Consider the following 23024-nt stretch of genomic DNA (forward strand, 5'->3'; position numbering starts at 1 on the left):
AATTAGGAAACTGGAAGCTCCTGGGAGCTTCATTTACTTGTGAGCTCGAGCAGTGAGCAGAGCTGTAGTTGCAGGTATACAGGAATAGGAAGGTTTATCCACTCGTCACTGGGACCGTTTTCTCTTCCTTCACGAAGCTCTTGTGCTCTCCTCTGGGAACTGTCCCTGAGGAGAGCCTGACTTAAGCAGGCTAATATTCAAGTTATGCTGTTAAATAAAGTCATGTTGTCTTTCTGGGTGTCTGGAATAGTCCCTTGCTGGTGTTGATTCTCAATGAAAGCAGTCTTTTAAAGTAGGAGTTGTTTAGCAGTGCCTTTCTAATGTGTTTATTGGGTGAAGCCTTTTTCTGCAAGTCCGGCATCTGTCATCCCTTTAAATCCGTATACGTTCTCCATGCGTCATCTGGGAGTGCAGCAGTGAGACTAAAGTGGTGAGATTTAGGCTTTCTCAACGTCACCTGACTATTGCAGATACCTCTTCCTCTGAAAGAGGATTGGGTGCAAAATCCTTCAGAGCAGTCCGTGGCAGCCCAGCGCAGGCAAGTCCGTATCTAGCTCTTGGCTTGGGTGCGCTTGCTTTCGAGCGTGCAGGGAAAGCACGTCCGTGCTGATGTCTGCGGGCAAGGGGCTCGCTGCCCGGGTTGTGCACGTGTCCAGTCCTCTGCGCGCACCTGCGGTTTGTGAGGGCACCGGTTACTGGATCAGCAAATGTAGGGTATGCCAAATCAGTAGCTTGCCGTAACATTTCTGGTGCTTGCTGCTGTCTGTCACAGGCATCCAAGATGTTTATTATTTTAAACTGGGAGAACTTTTTAAACCCTGATACCTGGGGACTAGATGCCAAGCCCAAGAAGCGAATGTGGCTCAAAGCCTGGGAATCGCCATGAGCTTGGTGCACTGGAGGAAAGGTTTGTAACCTGGCGTTCAGCCAGTTGGGTTGAACGGGTCTTTACACCACTACACTCAGTGGAGCACCTGCAATCTTTATATTTTACTTAGTCTAATGGAAAAACATATTTTAGTCGTTAAGATAAAAAGCTTGCAACGACATCTAAGAGAAATCTTTCTAAAATATGGACTTTCTTCTGAGTGTAAATAGCTTAGTGGGGATTTCATCTAAAATTGATTAGATGGAGGGCGGATATTGCTCTGTGTTGTGACAGGCTTTCCCTGTGGCATTGAATTCTGTCAGAAAGGCTAATGCAAATCTTTTGTTTTAGTGAAAATGTAAATTGTACTTCATCATAGGCATTTTCAGGAGTTTTGATTAAATTTTACTTTCAGAGGAGCCTTAAATACCTTATTTTATGAATCTAACATGAAGAGTTATCCCTGGGAAGCATCACCTTTGCTGTTCTCGCCTTGCTTTAGTTTTGAATGGAGAAATTGCTCGTAAGTAATGTTTATGTGAGTAAAGTTACGCTTAAATACTTCATGGCTTATTTGCTAATACAGTATTAGGAATGCTAGAATAGGATCAGGCATAGCAAAGCTGTGTTTTATATGTCTGGAAGTGCAAGCTAAGGTTTTTAGATCACTTTTTCCATTTAAACGTTGCTTTTGGAAGTGGTGACGCACTTCCCATTCAGACACACTTAACTTTCTTCCTCGAGTTGTCACAGGTAACCAAGAATCAGACGTGAAGTCAGAGAAAGCCAGACTTTCGGGAGATGACAGTTTATTATTAGAAGCATTTTATAAAGATTGGACACAAGTAACCGTTCTTTCCGAACGCGCTGATTTGCACATACCAGTACTCTCCCAAAGTGATACGCAGCAGTTACGGCCAGTCCGCTCTAGGTCGGGTTTTCACACGAAGTCCAACGCGGCACTGCAGAGCAAAGAGGAGGCGATTTTTTTCCCTGGGCTCCTGCAGATCGGTGGGCCTCGAAGGGCAGGCGATCGGGGGGCCCTTGGCCCTCTCCTGTCTCTGGGAGCATCTGCAGAACCACATGTATTTTGAGGGTGGTTACCTGGGCTATGCCTGCGTCTTATTTATATTCCCTCTCATAGTCTATTCCTAAGAGCACCCTGGCGCTCTTTGCAGACAGTGGGGCTTACTTTCAGAGAATTCCATGTGAAATAATCCAGTAAATCTTGTTTTCAAAGATCATTTTATAGCACTTGAAAAAACACATAAAGAAAGTGGATTTTTGTCTTGTGTGCAAAAAGCAGCCCTTAGGGGCCACATCAGAGATGAACAGAGAGAACCGTCTTGGCTTTAATGAAATAAAAAAGAATGAAAGCCACTTTTGTGGTTTTATCCATGCATATTTTTCTTGATTTAGGGCCAGTACTGTGTTGGTGTGTAAGGCACTTGTGGCTTTCCAAGTTCCTTTTCTTTCTAACTGCTTATCAATTTTATTTTCTGCTTTGTGCCCGCTTGCTCTTTGGATGCAGCGTCAGTAAATGCATACGTTGAATGCCAGCATTAGGTGAAGAGCAATATTATTTTTAGCAATAACGTGTATATGCAGTATACAAGACAGACAATATAAAATATTGTATTTTTAGAAGATGATTTTTTTTGTTTAATCTGATCTTCTCTTGTTTAAAGGGAAGTGGCATAAGACTTGGCTATGTATTTGCTTGGCAGATGCCTCCAAGCACAAATCCTGAGGCGTTTGGAGCTAAGGTCGGAGCTTGCTTCAGTCAACCTGGAGGCGTTTGCCATTGGGCTGAGTTAAATCAGCAAAGGAGCCTGTGCCTTGACTGTTTGACTGGATTATGAAGCAGAGGAGAAAAACTTATTTGTGGGCCTATAAAATATGAGTTAAAGCACTTTACTTTTCGGTAGCCCAGACTGGTATTAAGAATTTCTAATACAGATATAAAAGAAGTGTCTGGTGGTGCCATGCACTTGCAAGCAAGCAACCGATAGCTCTAATTTTTATCAGTAAATGGAGACTGAGTATCCCAAACCAGCACAGGGATGGCTGGGCTCGCTGCAGCGATGGGAGGCTGCACGCGTCGTGCTGGCCCCTCTCCAGACCCAAGTGTCTGGGGTGGCTCTTCTGCTCTCCCAGCTCGCGGGCAGCTTCTCTTCCCCCCGGAGAGGAGGCCAATGTGAGCCTCTGTGAGCAAACAGCAAAGCACAGGTAGAGATAGAGATGTCTGCTGGAAAGCTTTTGTAGGTACAGAGACTTGTCCACCACGAACTGGAGCGTTAAAGTAAGTTTTAGAAAAAATGCGTATATGGAAATATGGGGTTGTTGGATTGCCTACCGGTCACGGACGCAGGTGAATTCCCACTGCAGCGCTCGCTTCTGTTTTCTGCATGTTGCCATTTCATTTTCTTTAACTATAGCTTTTCCCTTATGCAATATTTTAATTTATTACTGTCCTGAGCTACTGTTAATAAACAGAAAGTTGCAGTCATTTCCCTAAAAATCTTGTGTGCCATTGCGACACTGCCATTGCCATCACTGGGCATCTCAGCCTCCAGAACGGAGGTGTCTGTGTAAGCTCCGCCAGCGGTGGCTCACTTTGGATAATCTATTAGTCTCTTCTAATAATCTATTCTACTTTCACTGCATTTTCTTGATAGACAAAACTATATGTGAATAACACTAGTGCTTATAAAATCCTGCTTTCACCTATAAGGATGTTTTAATAGCTGGTCTCCAATCTGCTGAAAAGCAGATATTTTGGTAAAATGCTAATGAAGCAGCAACAGCAGCAACTGGCAGCCGTGCTGAGGAATCCATGGGTTATATATTTGGGTGGCAGAGATCAGTAAATAGATTTGTGCCTTGTGAATCTATTTTTATCAGGGAAATTAGCTTTTAAATATTTTATGCCAATTTCTAAAAAATTCCCGTACTGCTGTGAAAGTTCCTGTGTTTGGAGAACAGCCCTCGGCTGATCTTCACAAGCAGTCTGTAAGGCTCAGATTTCAAAGTCTTGATCCAAAAGGTCACATCCCAATTTAATACTATTAGTGTAAACCCAGGATAATTTAGCTGATGTGGATGGAGGTGCTTGTCATTTCAGTTTTTTGATCTTAGTAGAAATCTAGGCAAGAGTAGGTTGCGTTTGTGAAATTCATATCACGGAAAGGCTAAGATCAAGTTTCACGTTTAAATGAATCCTCTTTCTACATAGCAGAGATCATTTCACTGCAGAAAGATGCTGGTGATTTTGACTAGTCCACTTTAAAACAGGGACATAAAATCTTCGTCATGTTTTCTTTACCATTTTTTACGGATTAGTGTTCCAGTTTCCTTTTTATGACACACTAGTAAAGCTGCCTCAGGATTTCATGCAGCTGGGACCTCCTTCCCACAAGTCCAAAAAACCCCAAATTAAAAAAAATCCAATATCCATTATGTGAAAGTGGAGATATGGGTTTATTTCCACAGTGCCCGCAGAAATGAATCAAGAGTGTTAAATTAAAAGGCAAACAAACATATTAATCACTCTTTTCTCTACTTTCTCCACTGGATCATATCTTAATGGGATCTTCTAGACTGGAGTGTTTTGAGGGAATGTTAATATTTTATGCAAGGAGGAATAATAAATAGCAGTAAAATGTAGCTTGAATGATTAAATCTCCTGAAAGAATGGAGTGTTTTTTTTCATCAGGCACACTTTTAATTCACTGTAAGTTAGGTGCTGTTTTACCAAGTACAGTGCTGTGGTATGCTAGGGCACTTGTATTTCTGTTTGGAGGAATCCTTTTGAAACAGCTGTTATGTTTTGTATTTACTGTTTTGCTTCTATTTTGGATGTCTTTAATGAAGAAGTCAGTTATTAATTGAAGATATGATTACCAAAATTCCTGCTGCCTTATAAAATCAACTGGTTTGGCATGTTTGTCCAGCTTGAATATATTGGTTGTAGTAACTTCTGAGTGAATGAATGGTTCCCTCATTTTCCACCCGCCTGCCTGAAGAAAACTTCAGGATCTTACATGAGTAGTGTGCTACTAGAGGGAACACAAACTTTTTTCAGGATTAAGAGAAGGAAACAAACATTGAATTGTTTTTTTTTCCCCCCCCCTCTCCTTAGGTTGCTCTTGTGCTCCTTTTCAAATCAAATGTCACATTGACTCAAATCCAGCGTTGGAAGCATGCGGCGAGCTGCAGCACATCAGCCCTGCGCAATGTATCCATCAAACTGGAAGGAAGCCCAAAACCAAAACTCCGTTGGCGAAAATGCATCCTCTGCAGAAACCCCAAGGCAAGTGGCTTTGTCTTCCTAGCAAGAAGTTTCCCCGGAAGCTTCTATCGGGCATGAAGTGAAATATTTTTAAATTAATTGTTTTAATTTTGTGTCATGATGAAGTAGAGTTATTTTATATTCTAAAGGTTCAAATACAGCCAGGAGAGTTTTATTATCTTCATTTTTCCAATGTTAGATAACCTCTTAGGGAAGCCAAGAAATTGATTCAGGAATAACAGATTACTTGTCGTATTATGTTTCCTGTATTGTTGTTATGCTGTGTGCAGCTGTGAAGTCTAAGTTTAATTTAGCAATATTGTTTTCATTCTTTAATTTTTTTAAAAGAATATAGGTAAGAATAGCTTATTGTTTAAACCTGGATCTGTTTTCCATTTATTATATGAACTGTGTGTTGCAACAGGAAATGCCTAAATGGAATGAGTATATTTTAAAAAAGAGAAATGCGAGCTAAGCCAGTCACATCCAAGGGTAGCATGTGGACTGTGGTAGTTCCACAGACCTGCAAGAATCAGTGACATAGGTAACGATCCCAAAATATGGTAGAACAGAAGTCAGGAAGAGCCGTGTTCCAGCTGGCCTCCAGGCTGATCTCCCCAAGTTTTTTTTTCCCCACATATCCAGGACTTCTGAAGGCTTTAAAAGACTGCAGTACAATTCCTTGAAAGAGAATAAAATCAGTGAAATGAAATGTGATTTGTCTTTGTAATGTCAAATTTTAAGGCTCCCTTTTCCCCTCCACCCCAGTAGTAATTGCTTAAAATGCTGTATGTGATAGGTGCTTGCCTTATGATATTTGTAAATAAATGAAGTGCATCTAGTTGGAGAGGTCTTTGGATCAAGTGACGATGAGAAGCCCAGAGAAGATATTAAATTTGGAAAATAAAAATTTGTGAGAAGCCTGTCCATTTTCTACAAACGGAGCCCTTGCACCCCGAATTCCAAAAGCATGTATGAAAGCAATTTTTAGGTGTGCATTTAACCTTAAGCAGCTACATAGATAAAGTTTTGTCTCTTTGGATCGTGGAAGTCCATGTGAAACGCTTAACTGGTATGTTAGTTCATGCTTGAATTGTCCCACTAGGTAATGGCCTGTGTATTTACAGGGCTTTCACCTTAAGGTCTTGGTATTCCTTGTTTCTTGAGTGGGTGTTGCATGAATGTTATTAATACTAACAATAAAAAAAGAGCAACAAAAGTGTCTGTTCAGTAACAAATGAGTGAATTCAGCTGGTGCAGATCAGGGAAGCTCCTTTGGAGTTGTGGGGAGCACTGATTGCCAGTTGTTGAGGATGTAGCCTGTTTTGTGTGAGTATATATGTACGTACATATATGTATGTATAAAAAGTGTGTGTATTTTATATATATGTATTATGTATGTATGTGTATATATTTCTACATTCAACATCAGACAAGCTGAAGGGAGCTTGCTTAGCTTGATTCAAATCATGGTTAAAAGCTACCCAAGTGGATTAGCGAAATCCGCATCCATCACTGAGACAGGTACTACTTCTTCTTTCTGCTGCTCAGAAACGCACATCCGAGCCCTCTCTCCCGTTAGAGCCATGGGCTTAGAATCAAAGCAGTCAGTGTATCTCACTAGCTGACATGCGGCCTAATGCTTTGAGAACGATAAAAGTTTGTTAATGAGGTAAAATAGACACACAAAAGTAACATGCTGTTTCGATTAGCTACCTTTGCTAATACTCTTTTTGATAGAACCCAGCTTGCTGGGCTTTGTTATGTCACTATAAATGTCATGTAATAAGAAATAAGAGTCCCAGTCAAAATTCCCATATGTGGCTGTCATACAGTACCCAGTACTCAAAAATCAGATTCTAATCTGAAATCTGGTTCTAATTTTCTAATTTTATGCTAGACTGAGCCAAGTTGGCCAAAGCTGCAAATCACTGTTACGAGTCTTGGTCACGGATGCGCCAGTCATCTTCCTGTAATATACTTAATTATCATAAAATTTAAACAATGATTTTATTATTTCACTTTATTTTTTTTACAAGAACAAACTTATTAAAAAGTATTTGCAAAATAGCTTACATATAGCAGTAGAAAACAGTACTTAAGATCCTTTGCAAGCAAGAGAAGATGGTAAAGATTTTTTTTCTTTCCTTGTATAGACTTTGTAAATTTGGAATGGCTTATTTGCATTGGGTTGTTCATTGATTCCCCTTACTGTGTGGGTTGAAAGGCCAGCAAAGAAAGGAAAATATTTACTTCTTGCCTCTCCAGGAAAATGCAATTGACAAAATTAAAAAAAATCAGTGAGGAGTCGTGGGGCAGATACACTGAAAACAGCTTGAGGAACTGTATTGTTTTTATTAAACTGACTGTATTCAAGTTGACATTTTTCCTGTAAACGATCCTGCTGCTTCTTGGTGACCCCACCCAAAGAAAGTGATCGCGACACTGTGGTGCATTTCCTCACAGCAGACACACAAATCTTTCCTCTGATTTACTGCTGGTATGATTATGCAAGAATCTAAAGATTCTTGAGCTTTAAAGCTTCAACTTTATCCCTAGAGCTACTTGGATTCCTCACTAGGGCCTGTTTCTCGTCGGCTTATTGAGAGATGTGCTGGCATCACCTCCTGAGCCCTAAAAAAAAAAAAAAAAAAGGATAAAACACCTTGTGAAGGGCTATCTTCTGGGACGTGGGTACACAGTGGTCACAGTAAGTGACCTCCGAGACAGAGCTTCAGGTGAGGGTAGGGGAGAGCTGCTCCTAGAGCCCCTTCTTAGTTGATGGACCTTAACTGAAATAAACAAATCTGCCAAAGCAAGTCACGCACGTGGGATTTCTGTGCCCCTACTTCCCACTGCTTCTCGTTATCCTACTTGTTTTATTTCTGCAACAGCGATGTGTCTTCCTTAGTTTCTGCATCTTCCAGATAGCTCTGGGCTGCTAGGTGAAGCTGGTGGAGAAGGATGGGTGGAAGAGCGGGTGGAAGAGCTGTTGCAGGGCCTGGCTTCGCTTTGCAGGCACCACTGAAACATGTTCAGTGACACTAATACCTCTTGGTTCTCTTTCCTGCCTCTGTCAGTTAACCTGTCTGTGCCCGGGAGCAGCCCTGGGAGTTGATCCCAAGGCCGCGCCGCTCTGCCGGGGGCCCAGGTGCGTGGGCGAGGGCCATTGCAGAGGATGAAATACCGCGACAGCCAGCGGCGTTGCTGCCTTTGTGGGCTGGAGCTCATGGCAGGCGGGGGCTGATGGGCAACTGAAGGTTTCCTTGGCTTCCTACTTTGGCACTTGTATCCCTACCTAAAAGCAGCACCTACTTTTTTCAGGACTGACTGTTTGCTTAATACTTCTGACGGTTGTACAGATAGAGAAGAGCTCATCTAGTCTTATTTGTTTTTAGTATGCAGATCTTCCGTTCACTCATTTGTGGAAGTCTGAAATGGTTTTGAATCTGAAATTGGTAAATTGGACAGAAAAGAGATGCATGCTGTGCCATGGAATGGATTTTATGAGGGGCTCAGGAGTGCGCGCTGCAATGCTGGTTATGTTATTTCGACGCTTTTCACAGAAAGATGCAACGCAGGTTTGGCAGAGCCTAGAGTTACAAATACGTTCCTGTGTTTTCATAGGTGAGGCAGAGCTGCCTGGCTGTTGGAGTAGTGATATGTTTTCTTGTAAGTTTTGAATGTAGATTTTTTTGGTGTCAGCTCTTGAGTACACATTTTGTATGTTTAGTTTTGCTTTGTAAATAGCGTTTAATAAGGTAAATGACTTTGCCTAGGTGCTAACGTATCTTTTTCGCGTGATTACTTTGGTAAATATCAAATTCAGAACTAACGAAAGGATGCAATGCCAGCACATGCCTCTCTTATTTCCCTTTTTCCTTTTAGTACGATGTATCACACGCTGCAGAGGGTACTGCCTAGGCGAGTCCCCTAGTAGGAAAGACTTAAATGGTGATTGGATGTTTGCATGGATAGCAAAGGTACCCATTGCTTTTAGCGTACACACTCTGAGGCAGGCAGTAAAATTCCCCTTTGAGTGCTGCAAACCAGCCTTAGGCTATTAAAGACCTGACAGGGGATAGGGGTGTGGGGTGGCTGGGTTTTTTTTTTCCCTCCATTAATATCCAAGATTATTTTCTTTTCCTGCTCACTTGTTTTTCCTGTGTGAGAAAGGATCTTGTGGTGGTGTTTTTAATCTGAACTATGACACTTCTATTAAGGTAGGAATTCCAAATGATTTTGGATGCTAGGCCAATCTGAGAGTCAGTCTGTCTGTTGTAAGTGTCCCGTTAAGGCTCAAATCATTAGAAGATTTGATTTTAATTTTTGATGCTGAGATGAACTCATTGGTGTCCATAGTTTTAACTCCTGCTGCGTTCTGTGTTCCAAAATTTGGATCAATCCATAGTCAGTAACCTCAAACAAGGACCATCTGTGACAGCTGCGCATCCGCTGTGAAGCTCGCCTAGAGCTTAGGACAGATTCAGAGCTTAGGCAGAGCAGGGACCACGGGCACTGGCTTTTTGGTGCGTGTGTGTCAGTTATCCTCTTAAAGAACGTAACCATGAAATTACACATTCAGAACAGTTGCTAATTAAAGCTCCATTACAGTGTTAATCACATTATGCTGATGTGCCAGATGGACCATTAAAAATTTGAATTTCTTGAAATAAATTGTTGTTCTTGAAAGAGTTGTTTAAGAAAACCTGCGTTTAGAGTTTTCTCGTTTGTTTATTAGCTCTTTGGATATTTAAGACCAGAGCAAATACTTGGCAGTGCTGCTCCAAGTAGTACGCGCTTTGGGAGTAAGTGCCAAAGTGTCAGTTCGCCTGTCTTCTAGTTTAAGGTCTGCTAATATGAAGTTACTTTCACTGCATGAAACCGTAACTGCGTGTGAACCTGTTGCCATGGGTTACTGCTTGCGTACTTCCAAAGCCATTTACTCTGCAAACAATATGAGAGGCCTGAATACATTTTTTTTTAAATTAGATTTTTCAGAATACTGTATTAAACTTTTTACCTTAACCTCCTAATGAATTCTTAACCAGAGTGTATGCATTCTTAAAACGTGTATTTACTTTATATAGCATATGACTCAACGTAGTAGTGAAAGAGGAAGGAAGTTTATGAAGACTACACCACGGAAGGGATGGGGGAGGGAGACTGAAAGGAAGAAAAGCTATGACGTTCTGCTTTTAGGGTTTCTGGCCAAGTAAATATAAGGCACAGAAATCCATGGTGGGATTGTTTTTTGGTGGTTTGGGTTTCTCCTTTTTTTCTCTTCCAGCTCTAGTTCATTATACTAGATTCAATGGAGCATTTGAATTTTGAGTCATGGGAGGGGAAACTCAGCAGCGCGATTGAGATGGCGACAGCATTTGCAAAAGCTAAATGAGAGCTGTGCATCCTGTTTGGTAACAAGGAAGCGGTGAAGCGAGCTGCTCAGTTCGTTAACACATCTGATAGAACTGCAGACATGCGAAATAGAAGCCCACGATTTTTCTTTAGCATAGGGCAGTCTGCTTTTGTATAAGAAATGCTTTTGGACTGCAACAGCACCAGTGAAATTCATAAAGAAGGGTGAAAGAATGGATTCTCCTCATTCTGCCTTGACTGCATGGATTTTTTTTTCCCCTCAGTTTAACCTAAGGAAGATGGAGATTTATGCTCCCTTTTTTTCTCTGTGTTTTATTAGTACCTCCTAAGCCTGTCCATCTCAAACCTGGGCAGGAGAGAATTCCTCCTGCGCCTTCTCGGCCTCTACCAGCTGATCCTAAGTCATCAAGGAGCTTAGTGCCTGGAGAGGAAGAAATACCAATATCAGCAGGAGTCAACACACTCATTGAGAAATTTGAAAGTATTAGGTAAATATGTCTTTGAGATCTGCTCTAATCTCTCTTTTTTGCATTTTAAAATTAAGGTATAACAGTCGGAAACATTAGTTGTCATGCAGAAACTTCTCTCGGGATTTTTTTTAATGGGAAGTGCGAAGCTTCACTGACTACATAAGGGGTTTGTTGTAAAAGCATGTTTTTCGATGACCATTTAGTGTGCATCAGAGTCGTTCTTGGAGCTTAAGGCCCGCTAAATTTGGCAAGTGTTCTTCCAGAAACAAACATTCCAAATCTACTTTAGTAAGTAGATTTGGTATCAGAATTGTTTTAGCGTTATAGGAACTTGATTATAGTGATTTAAAATAAATGAGTTCTCTAAGATTCAGTAAACGTCAGACTTAATGTTACCTTGCTTCTTGGAGGCAGGGGACAGTTAAATTGCAGTGTATCACAAAATGACTTAATGTATAATATAGTTTTTTCCTCTGAAAATGTGTGTGTGTGTGTGTATATATATATATATATATATATATGTATAAAAAGAGCATTAAATTGGGTTCGATATTTTTATGCCATAAAACTAGCTCTTTTTACAAACACTGTTAACATGAAGATTCTCTCTGATGACCACATCTGCCCGGTAGCGCTAAGTGATTCTTCCCATAAAGATGGGGATGGAGAGGGAGGGAGACAGTCTGAGAGCATATTACCACCTAGGGTGAAACTGATAAGGTGTCTTTCAGATGGGAAAGCGTTATTGTGCTTCAGAAATGTCCTTTCTCTTGCAAAAATTAATTTGCCCCAAAGGCTTTGTTCCATTGCAGAACATAAGTTCCTGTTTAAACAAACCCATAAGCAAATAATTCCTTTAAAAGATGATTCTGCTGTCCCCAAACTACCAAACAAAACTAGTCTTCCAGACAATGTGGAGAGTATTAAAGAGCTGGCTTTCTCATGGTGTCAGATCATAAGTAAAACTTCTGGCTCGGATTGGCATGTTTTTATCTGAAATGGTGACGTGCACATACTTGCTTCCGACAGTTGTCAGGGAAGTGTAAGCAACATAATGTGAATCAGATGAAAATCAGACCTTGCCTCTTTTGAGGCACTTCTGAACTCTCTGGGTGTTAGTATGAATGACTTGGGGTGCTTTCTCTTCACCTGTAGGCAACCTGTACATATACTTCAAAGAAACCAGCTAAATTTAGCTCTTAAGATGGAACCTGGCCTGGACTCCTCCAAACAATCAAGCTCATGTGACTGTGACGTGGCAGCTTCCAGCGGCTGCTCGACAAATGAAAAAAGTGAACCAGATGAAAATGAGCCAGACGTACTGTGCAGTGCGGATCTATCTAACACAGACATAATGAAAATTAAAGAGCTAAGCATAGGCGATAACAAAAGCCATGAAGACTGTACTGCTGTGAATGTGAGCAAAGAACCCTCTAGAGAGCTTGGCAATAAAGACTCCACTGCAGAACTGAATGGTAATGGTAAAATTCCCAACAGAGACAGTGGCATTGACAGCCCTTCTTGTAGCGTGGCGGGGGAAACTTTCCCCAACGAAGAAGGCGCGGAACAGAAGAAACCTGGCGCAGCTGGGAATCCAGTAGACATGGAACTGGACAAAAAGGGTGCCAAACCTTCCTCTGCAGAGCAGAAGCGAGATTCTACGCAGGAGGAGGACAGTGACATCGATGAAGGAAGTAGTGAGGAACAAGAGACAGCAGAAGTGCCAAAGTTAGAGTATTTGGATGTAAACAAGGTAAGCTTGTTTGTTACTTCTAAGTACTCCGAAGGCAGCTCCTGGCCAGATATTCCTTGCATCATCAGCTTTCATGGGATGGGTGGTGGGGGTTTTTGTTGATTCTCCTCCCCTCCCCTCCCCCCGAAGGATCATTACGGTCATTAATTTCCTGCCTGATGCAGGTCTTAACTTGTTCTTGAGCTAGGTCATGTCTTTTAAAAAGATTTCCACTCTTGATTTAAAAGGCTTCCTATAAGAGAATCCATCCCATCCAGAGGTAAGTTGTTCAGAGTTGCTTAAGTGCTTCTGCAGATAAACTCACACTTTGTGTTTCTTGTTTGTTTAGATTCAGCTTCCGGTTGTTAGATCCTTTTGCTTTCAGTGGGGCTCCACGGCATGCAAAGTGTTACCTGGATAGTACATCTTGCAGAATCAGGGCCTTAAATTATGGAAAGATGTGCATGCTGGATGTCTCCATTAGCAGGTTTTTTTTTTTTTTTTAAACGAGGACGACTGTGCTTCTTTTGGTGTGACTTTTTGTTCTTTGCAAAGAAGTTGTTTTGAGGGTAGCTATTCTGTAAATAGCATCAAATTACTGTTCAAGAAACTGTAACTAGAAGAGATTTTCCTTGAACACAGAGTAATGTAGTCCAGGCTCTTGTGTAGGTTGCTGCAGCTGTATAACATTAATGACAGATTCCTTTGATTATCTGTTTATCACAACAGCTATTTTTAGAAATACTGGTCCTAGAATAGGTTGGAAGATTTTCCAGACAAAGAAAACAGAAGATGCTTTGAGCAAAATGCCAGCAAAATGTTGCATTTTTTTGTTTGATGGGTGTTTTTGTTTATGTTTTTGGTTTTGGGGGGATTTCTACTCGGCAGTCATGAAAGTAAAGTTTATATTGGATGTTTTAGTTAAATACAGTGAGTACTGGCAACCAGGGACCAGTGAACTGTAGTGAACCGTAGTGTTCACACATCAGTTTGTGTGAATTGTGTGCGTCTGTTAAGTTGCTGCATATAACCTGATTTATGAATGTTAAGAATTTGTCCCTTTGGGAAAGGTGGCAGTTAAAACTCTTACAGTAGCTTCTGCGTTGAATCAGTCAGTGACTATTACAGAGTGATGAAAACCGTATGCAGGTATGTGCTGTGCATAAAGCTCTGTCATTCAGGGATGACGAGTATAGTTTCTGAGCATAGTTAATGGTTTGTGGTGTCCCCTTTTTTCAAAGAGTAGAAGACACAGTGTGATGAGACAAACACACCTTCAGAAAGGTACGAAAAAAACCCAGACTCTTGCTGTAGTGAACGCATGTGCTTTGCTTTATGCTGGAGTTTTTTTGTCACTTGTAGTCCAAGTTCAATCTTGTATGGCTGGACTCACTTTCAATTCACATGATTCAAACAGTAGCATTATTGCCTTGGACTGAGGTTTCCCACCCAATACTTAATTGTTGTACTGCTCCTTTTGCATGTTCAGGGAATGCCATACTTGTTCAAGTGGTAGCACCTGACAATTTTTACAACCCTGTTCTTCAGCAACAGAGTACAAGACTTAGTATTTCTCAGAGTACTGCCGTGTAAATAAGGAACGACTCTCTTAAAAACCATGAAATTGCATAATTATAATACCAATTTGGGTGAAAGGAGACTCAGCTCCCTCATATCCAGGAACTTCATTTACTGTTTCAGTGTACAAGAGGCAGGTGTAACTCCCCACCTGAATCTTGGTATAATGGGTGCAGAACGTGTTTATTACACGTTTATAAATCCAAGTGCTAGAGACCTGCTCAATTCCCTCAGACCCATCAGTTTAGTCAGAGAGGAGGACAGAAACACTGATTTTGGTGTCACTGACACCACTAACATCAGAGCGATAGCTGTCATCAAAGCAAAACTTGAAAGTTTGTTCTGGCAAATTCTCCTTGTGAGAGTGGAAGCTGGTCATCTTTCCAAGCTCTGTGATGAATGAATACCCAACCCACTCCACAGGGGAACAAAAATGTCAATCATAATTACAATAACTTATGTTTTTCTAGCTAGTGTTTTTCATTCTAGCGGATCTGAAGTGCACTAGAGACTCCACGCAGGTTTCACAGTCTCTAGGAGAGCTTTGGCTCTTATGGTAGCCACTGTTACTCGGGCAGAGACAGATATCGATCAGGGTGCCTGTAGCCCAGTAGTGCCACCTTTTGGGGCTGGGCCTAGAGTAGACCGGACGATTAAACACCTGCCAGACTGTGAAACAATAAGGGGCCGCATTAACCAAGTCTGCGTGGCCAAACCTGGCTGCTTTCTGCACATATGTACCAAACCTGTAGACGGAGGGGATGTGATGGGATTTGCCTCCCTGTGAGCCGCAGCAGCTCCTGGCAGTTGGTGGGGGTATCGGGAGGAGGAACTGGACTTTGACCTCCCCAAGGGCTGGTGAGGACTCTTTGAAGTCTGCACCAAGTACATTAGACATGACTGCCTTCAGCTGGGCAGGGAAAGCCATGGTGCAGACATCCTTGGGCTTGCACAGGAATAAATCTGTGGGAATACAAGTCAGGGATCCTGCAGGTCTGCAGCTCTGTGCTGGCCAAGGAGACCTTTGTGTTTTATGTTCTGTGCAAGAAGTCAGAGTGGAGATTTTGAGGAAAGCTCCTTGTGATAGTGAGGCATCTCAGTTTCTCCTATTAACATCCATCTATTAGCATCTGTTAACACTTACCCTCTATTACATCTATTAACATCTGGTATCTCTTCAGTAGTCTGGCAGAAAGCTTGTTTACATTCCCAGTGGCAATGCAGTTTCGAGTCCACCGATGTTCCTGTTTCCAAAGGCCGCATTAACTGTGTGGTTAGGTGCATACGTATGTATACACGCAGTGAAATCCTTGAATGGTACGGATGAAACTGAAATATTATTAAAAAGTTCATTTATTGGGTGTAACGTGCCAGCAAGAAACTAATGCATTAAATTCTAAAACCTTGAATCTGGTAATTCAATTTACTGTTTGGGTTAGGAGTGCAGTATCAAACTAACTGTGGCTACCCCGAGTGGATGACTTTACCACATGATTAAGATGTGCTTTACTGCTAAATACCAACATTCTCTACGATATTAGAGTTTGGAAGGCTGTGTGTGAATCTTGTTCCTTAGGTTAAATATTTATGTAGTATGAAATAATATTGATAAAACACTGAGTTACAGAGCTGATACTTTTGTGTAGCATGCTTGAGGAATCTATAAAAGAGAGAGATCTCTAGAGGAAGAAATTACTTGTCTTCCTGTGAGAAGTCTTCTGAAGTTACTTCCCTTCCTGTTGGGCCTCTGAGTCTAAATGGGTAAGTACAGGGGGACCCTTCATGCGAACGCGCTTCAGGTTCTCCCAGGTGAAGCTGATTGTACCTTCAAAAATGCAGGTTTGGTACTGACCAAGCTCCACTAAGTTACCTTGTCGTTGCGGCTACGTGGAGGGGAAAGGCTTGTAGAGAACCCCTGCCTCTCCTGCCGTGTAGGAGCTGTGCTGTTTTCTGGGGACACGGCGCGTGCTGACACACGCACACACGTAAGGCTCAGGTGTGTCCTGCGTGCCCGTGCATCCTCCCACTCTTCCCTTTGGCTGCGTTGCATGTTTAGGCGCCGTGGAGTGAGCCAGTAGAAGTTAAGGGCTGTGGCTGTCAGCAAGGAGAGCCGGTGGGATTTGGAGTTCACTTGTTCATTGGTCACTCTGAGGCTGGACGTTCGCGTCACCTTGACAAAAGTGATTATTTGCCAGAAAGCAATGTGCCTGCCTCCTGCAAGGAGGTGAGGAGGTTTCAGGCAGCCCCCGGTGTGGGTCCGAGGGATGGAGACCCCTTCCTCCTCTTGAAACCTTCCCTTCAGAAAGGCTTGTGGCAGGGTCCCAGCTCGCTCTCCCTGCTCGTCCCTGCCTACCTCTAGCACCAGGTTTTGCAGCTGCACAACAGGGGCGAATAGCACTGTAATAATATTCAGGTTTCCAGAAAGCTTTGTAGCTTAGTTAGAGGAGAATGCATAATAAGTACAGCCGCAGAAGGATTTAATGATGGCTCAGTAACTCCTAGGATATCAAGTTAAGTGAAGTTCATGAATAAAAATGAGTAGAAAAAAATTCAGATTTGCCTTTTTTCTTCTCTAATTTTCAACTTCATATCTCCCTATCCACCACCTGAGCTTTCACACGTCCCATGGCTGATGAAGTAATGTCGCCTGATGTGTGACTCGTATTGTTTTATTTAGTCTCGGTTTAGCTCGGCAGTGCGGTGTGGCTTCTTTCGGGAGTCTGTGGCACAGTCTAACAGATCTCGCTATTAGCATACAATTACTGGAATATGTTTTAAACTCACAGAAGTGACTTGCTGGGATTTCTAGTTATCTTTTGTCAAAATGAAAATGAACATGGGGAGCTTATTAGTTTTGATAATGTCTCAGGAAATGTCAGTAGCTCCAAGAACAGAGGCATGTTAGCCTTGATGGTTGCAACAGAAAAGATGACATAAAAGTGGGACCGAGGAGGGGCTGTCGTACTCTCTAGTCTGTTCTCCACAGCTTCTGCTGAATGACTGCCTGGCAGCACCCGAGTATTGCTTCTGAGATGGCTACCACTTCTTTGTATCTTTTTATTTAAATATTTTTCACTAAGAGAAATGCACACTTATTAATAACCACAAAACCCACCTTTCTCTATCCGTCCTGCTTCCTGAGAACCTGCTGTGTAAAATAATAGTAATAACAAAGTCCCATGGGAGACTTGTACGGTCACTGATGTATTTCCATTCTGCCTATACTTAACTGGAGTTTCACTTCTAATTGCTTTGTGCGGTTTGTGTTGGAAAATACGACCTGTAGTCCTCCAAGTCAGACCTCTGGGTAGGAGTATCTCCTTATATATTATTAAAAAAAAAAAAAGTAAAAATAGTTAGCCTTGAAGATGAAGTGAAATTATCTCTACTTCCTGATTTGACACCAGGGAGCATTGCCAAAACAATCAATCTTTTCACAATCCGTGGAGGCATCCTGATTTGTTCTGTTGGTGGGTTTACAGCAGGTTATGAAAAGAAGTTTTTGTTTATTTGGAGTTTTCTGGTTTGTTTCTTAATTTAGTGATATTTAAAGGCCAGAGAGAAATCCATGCAAGTTGCCTACTATCAGAATCGCTTGTTTTATCGTAACGCTGGTTCAGAAAAATCATGTATGTTATCTCATCATCAATTTTTTTTGGCTACTCTAAGGAAAATGAGATGTTGGTATACAGAGAACAGCTGTAGCATGGGATAACTTTCTTACATCGTTTTCAGCATTTTTGAGTAGGAAGTTTTTCTGTAGTCTTTCCGGGCCTTCTGGGTTCTTTGTAGTGGTGACTGGTGGTATTTTTTTGTGTTTTTAGAGCATGACCATATATGATTTTAACCTAAACCTAGCAGTTTTCTCATGAGATTCGATGAAAACCTCTTGTGATGAAGCAGAGATACTAACTGAATATGCTTGTGCAGTAGCAATTACATGAAAAATAGTTGCTGCAGCATATTGCCCAATTTCTCCTCTAAGTTTTCTCATATCAAATCTTTGATTTTTTTGCTTTTAATTTTTACTTTGAATTTGCTTTTCATGATAGCTTGGTCAGTCTTTGCATCCGTGAGTAGGTTGACGTGCGGGTGCCTGCAGGGCAGCCGTCCCGCCGGAGCGGCGTCTCCAGGCGCAGGGACCAGCCGCCTGCACGGCTGGTTCTGGGAGGGCCGGACTGCTGCTCGGCCGGCAGGCGCCCCCCGGGCCAAGGAGGTGGCACAGAGCGGACGAGGGGGCGCTTGCAGGCCCCGAGTCGCCCGAGGTGCTCGGCGCGTGCTGTTACCTGCCACGTGTGGGTGCCGGCAGTGACCGCGCAGGTGCAAAGGCACTTCCACTGGCTGCACCCCACCGAGCCCTACGGGAAGGCGGCTCTGTGGTTTTCCGGCTGGCATTTCCTCTTTTTTTGGGGGAAAGGGGACTGTGTTTTGGGGGTTTTTTATTATTATTATTATTATTATTTTTAATTTTGCGGACAGTTATGGCCACACATTTAGTGGGTCCAAATTGTTGGCGCTTGGGCAGAGCGGTGCCAGAGCATCGGGTCACGGTTCCACCGAACGCTGTAGTAAGCTTCCTGTGTCACAAAATAAACACCTACCGCTTCCTTTTTCTTTTCACTCAGCCAACTAAACGGTTTTAAAAAGCTTGTGAAGTAGTTTTACGGTTGCGCTGTGTGACCGTGGAGGATAGCGGCGACACGCTGTAGTTGGGTTGAGCAGTCATTCAGCAAGAAGCTTTGGCAAAACAGAAGTTAAATATATTTACAAAGAATGAAGCAGCTTAAAATCTGTGTGGTACGGAAGAATAAATATTTCATGTCTCAGTGTTATTTACACGTCTTGTAAATGACGTGTGTGGTGTTTCTTCAGGATATGTTTATTAGTGCAGTCAGCTATGTTTCACTGGTGCCCAGCAACAATAATTTGGTTCCTATGTAGCTTGTGCTTTAAGCTTAATGTTGTGTTTTGTCTTTATTGTTAACAAAATAAGTAATCTGCTTGGATATAGGCCTCAAAACTAGGGTATATGTTTTGAGCAATCATAAACGTGATGTTAGCCTCAGATATTTACCCGTTTTGAATTGATGCAAAATTGGGTACGGGCGTAGTTCTCATTGCGGCCGGCTGCGTTCCCCACTGCAGCGTCAGTAGTACTTGCTGCTTAGGTAACACCTTTTTTCCCAAATCTCCTAAAAGTGAGCACGCGGTATCTCCATGTTACCGATGACAGTCTAGTAACTCTGGCGTGGGCATCATGGAAAATCCTGCTCAACTCGTGCGTATGATCTGTATGAACGTTTGGGAGCAGGGGGAGCGATCAGTCTGCGCACTGCCATGCCAGTGCGTGGCTGACAATATCTTTTTGATGCATTGTCCTGTTTTCCCACCTCTGAATGACACTGATGGCAATGTTACCTGACTGCACGTGCTCCTGATGCTTTGGTTTTCCCATTTACTTTCGTTGCCAAAACGCTAGACTGAAGCCTGCTTACTTCATTGAGGTTCCTTTGATTTCTGCCAGGTAATGTAGTTATGTGAGTAAACATGAACATAGACTTAAATGAGACTGTCGCATAAGGAATGTAATCCTCATTTGATTTTTTTTTTTTTTTAATTTTCCTTTATAAACATAGAGCGTGAAATATCTTGCCCACAGTAAACTGGAATACAGCTCAGGCTTTGTTAAATGGGTCCTTTCATGGTGCAAAATGCAGAAGGCTGGAAGAACGGGACTGTCTGTAACGTTTAATCTATTGTATCAAATACTTCTTTTAAAATGTTGTGTCAATTGAAAGGTGAACATGCTGCAGATGAGTTTGAAAAACATGCCTGTCTCTATCACCAGCAAAAACAGCAGCTGAAAATATAGTCCATCTTTAAAACGTTATGCTCAACTCAGGCTAAAATTGTGTTCAGCCGTTGTTTGCTATTTAAGCAGATGTCAGCAAGTTTTTTGGAAATATAAACTGAGTTGCAGATGGTGAGGGTCAGGAGGTTAAAAAGTGCCTGTGCTATGTAAAGATTTACTTTTCAGAACAAATGTATTTGGTTGAAAATAATTATTTTTCAAATTCTGAATTCAAACAAATCAAAGGATGTTCTTGGTGGCTGGCATGCCAGTCTGATTACATCAGTGCTTTTCATTCAGACACTCCTTTCTACGCTCAACAAAGTTGGCAAATAAATTCTTTCTCAGTGAGAGAGCCTTGTAGTTACTGGAATTTGAATGGCCAGCAACGTATTTCATTATAAGCTGTAATATGTTGTTTTTCCCCCATAACAAGTTCAAAGCATTATTGTGCTGTGATTTTTCTCTCTATATAATGTATATCATATGGATGAATGGAGCAGGATGTTAAAATAACTTAAAAGAATAATTGAGTTTGCGTGAAATAATTTTAATAGCAGGGGTAGGTAGAGTACGTGTCAGAAGTTTCTTCATGGAATGGTCGCCTGCCTCCAAGTTCGTACATAAAGAGCGAGGAATTACTTTAAGAAAAGAAGACTAACACCTTTTCAAATCCAGAGAAAGCATTTGCCTTTCTTCAATTAATACTTACATCACAGAATCCAGGTACCTCATGTTAAGGTAACTGTGGTGCGTTACTTCGTGTAAGGTAACTGTGGTTCGGGTTTATCTGAATATATGACAGGCTTTTAAAATTCTTTGAAGTCTTTCCATTGTATTGCGGTTTGTCTGATTGTATTTTTTTTTATTTAATTTTTTTTATTTTCAATATTGTTTATAATCGAAAGAAAATGACATTGAAGCTTAATGTGAGCGTTTAATGACCTTTTCTAACAGTGCAGTATATTGTGTGCATTAGTTACATCCACTCTTATTTTTCTTCTCTTAAAATAGCCCAGTCTTCTTAACCTCTTCTTTTACGGAAATTGTTCCATAGCCTAGTAAAGTATCCATACATTTGATCATCCTTAATGTCCTTTTCAGATGTTTCTGTTCCTAAAAAAAAAAAACAAAACAAAACAAACAAAACAAAAACCAACCAATGCTCAGTTCTGCAGCCTGAATTTGGCTTGATTGTAAACATGGAATTGAAAGTCTAGACCTTTACAAAGATGTATTGAGTCTGTCAAAAAGCGAAATACTAATTCAAGTATTTTCAAGTTCTTAGAGCTGAGAATCTATATAGTTTTTGGCTAAAAAGTGAGTAAAGTTGAAACTTCACAACTGCCTTCAAATTTTTGCTTTAGTCTTTTTTATATTTTTTATATTTTATATTAAAAAAAAAAAAATGAACGATTTCATCGGGTGATTTCAGTTGCATTGCTGAAAAGTCTTTCCAGGGAGTTGGTGGGAGTTTAAAACTGCACAGAATACTTAGATATTTGCCACTGGTAGCAATGCCGTACTCGCCATGGAGTGAAGTACATGACCGAAATGTTCTTTTCTAGTTTCTGTTGGTTTTGTAGTCAGAAGACTTGAATTAAAAATGGACAGCAGTTGATTTGTAGTCTAGTGCCTTAGTTACCAAATAAATAGGCTAGATGTATTTCCACATTTGGAGGATGTTTCTGGTTCTTCATAGAAAACCATAAAGAATTAAGTGACATCCTGGCCAGCCGTTAACTGAGTTAGTAGTTGGTCTTTCAGAAAATAGCTTTAAAAATGTCTGCGGAGTAAGCAGATCATTTGAAAAGAAACACGGAGCAGATTTTGATGTGCATTAACTGTGTTCATGTCAGGCTTCTGTATTAGCAGGGAATTTGGCCCGCTGCGAAAATGGAAAAGGGGATGGTTGACGAAAGTTAGGTTTGTAGGTGCAGATGAATTGTTATTTGTAACTTTTTTTTTCAGTGTACGGAGCCCCAAAAGCTATTCAACATTGCAAATGAACTGCTCCATACAGAAGAAGCGTATGTTAAAAGACTCCATCTATTGGACCAGGTAACTCAATTTTGAATGAATTATGCTTTGTTTTCTGTGAGCAACAATGGTGTCTTCTGTTCCTCCTCTAGCCGATAGCCCAATTGCCTTTTTCATCAACACCCAGAATCCCTGTTTTGGCTGGCGCGTGTTGTTCTGGCGCCAGTACTATTTGCCGACATGGGCCATCAAGGATCCCTTGTGTTTGATCTGAATTAATGCAACCAAATACTAAACCAGAGGTGCTAGAGAAGCAGGAGTGAAAACACGATTTGTTAGTGGGAGGTGCAGCTTACTTGCCAGGTCTAGAGAGCAGTCGCATGCCAAGGATCCTGGAGGTGAGCTTTTGCGAAGCAGGTTCCCTGAACTGGAGCCTGAGGGTTAGTGCAGGGGAAGGAGGAACGGGAAAGCAGCAACCCAAGATAGAAATACCAGAAGCGTTCAGTTGCTCCCCTGAGCATACATGGAAACGAAATCATGGGGCACCAAAGGCACTGAAAGATAACGACATAATGAAATCTGTGACTCTTCTGTCGAGTGTAATAGGTTTGGTGGGTTGTAATAGGATCAGGCCACAAAGATCAGGCTGTTGCTCACAGTGGATTTTTTTTCCCCCCACTTTCCTTAATTTTGGTCCATCGTGTTTATACTTGGGGATAAAGTAAAACTGGTGTGATGAGTCTGAACTTTCTTCCACAGAGAACACTGAGGTGAGTCTATGCGGTTCAGGCATATCTATAATTATCTTAAAGGAAAACATGAATGTGCAGAAAAGACGTAAAAAAGAGGATGAGTCACATTGTTATACAAGTGCT

General features: G+C 41.5%; 1 protein-coding gene across 6 annotated transcripts in view; it reads left to right on the forward strand.

Annotated features, from left to right (window-relative positions):
* The window catches only part of FGD3 (FYVE, RhoGEF and PH domain containing 3), a 117436-nt gene that overhangs the window by 57432 nt on the left and 36980 nt on the right, over positions 1-23024 (forward strand). For all 6 annotated transcript variants that reach the window (XM_068907537.1, XM_068907538.1, XM_009688183.2 and 3 more), the window contains exons 2-5: positions 5010-5180; positions 10858-11026; positions 12164-12761; positions 22141-22230. In XM_068907537.1, the coding sequence (XP_068763638.1) occupies positions 5010-5180; positions 10858-11026; positions 12164-12761; positions 22141-22230 (1028 nt within the window). The remainder of the gene's footprint in view (positions 1-5009; positions 5181-10857; positions 11027-12163; positions 12762-22140; positions 22231-23024) is intronic.

The sequence above is a fragment of the Struthio camelus genome, chromosome 14 (assembly GCF_040807025.1).
Source record: "Struthio camelus isolate bStrCam1 chromosome 14, bStrCam1.hap1, whole genome shotgun sequence".
Classification (NCBI taxonomy): domain Eukaryota; kingdom Metazoa; phylum Chordata; class Aves; order Struthioniformes; family Struthionidae; genus Struthio; species Struthio camelus.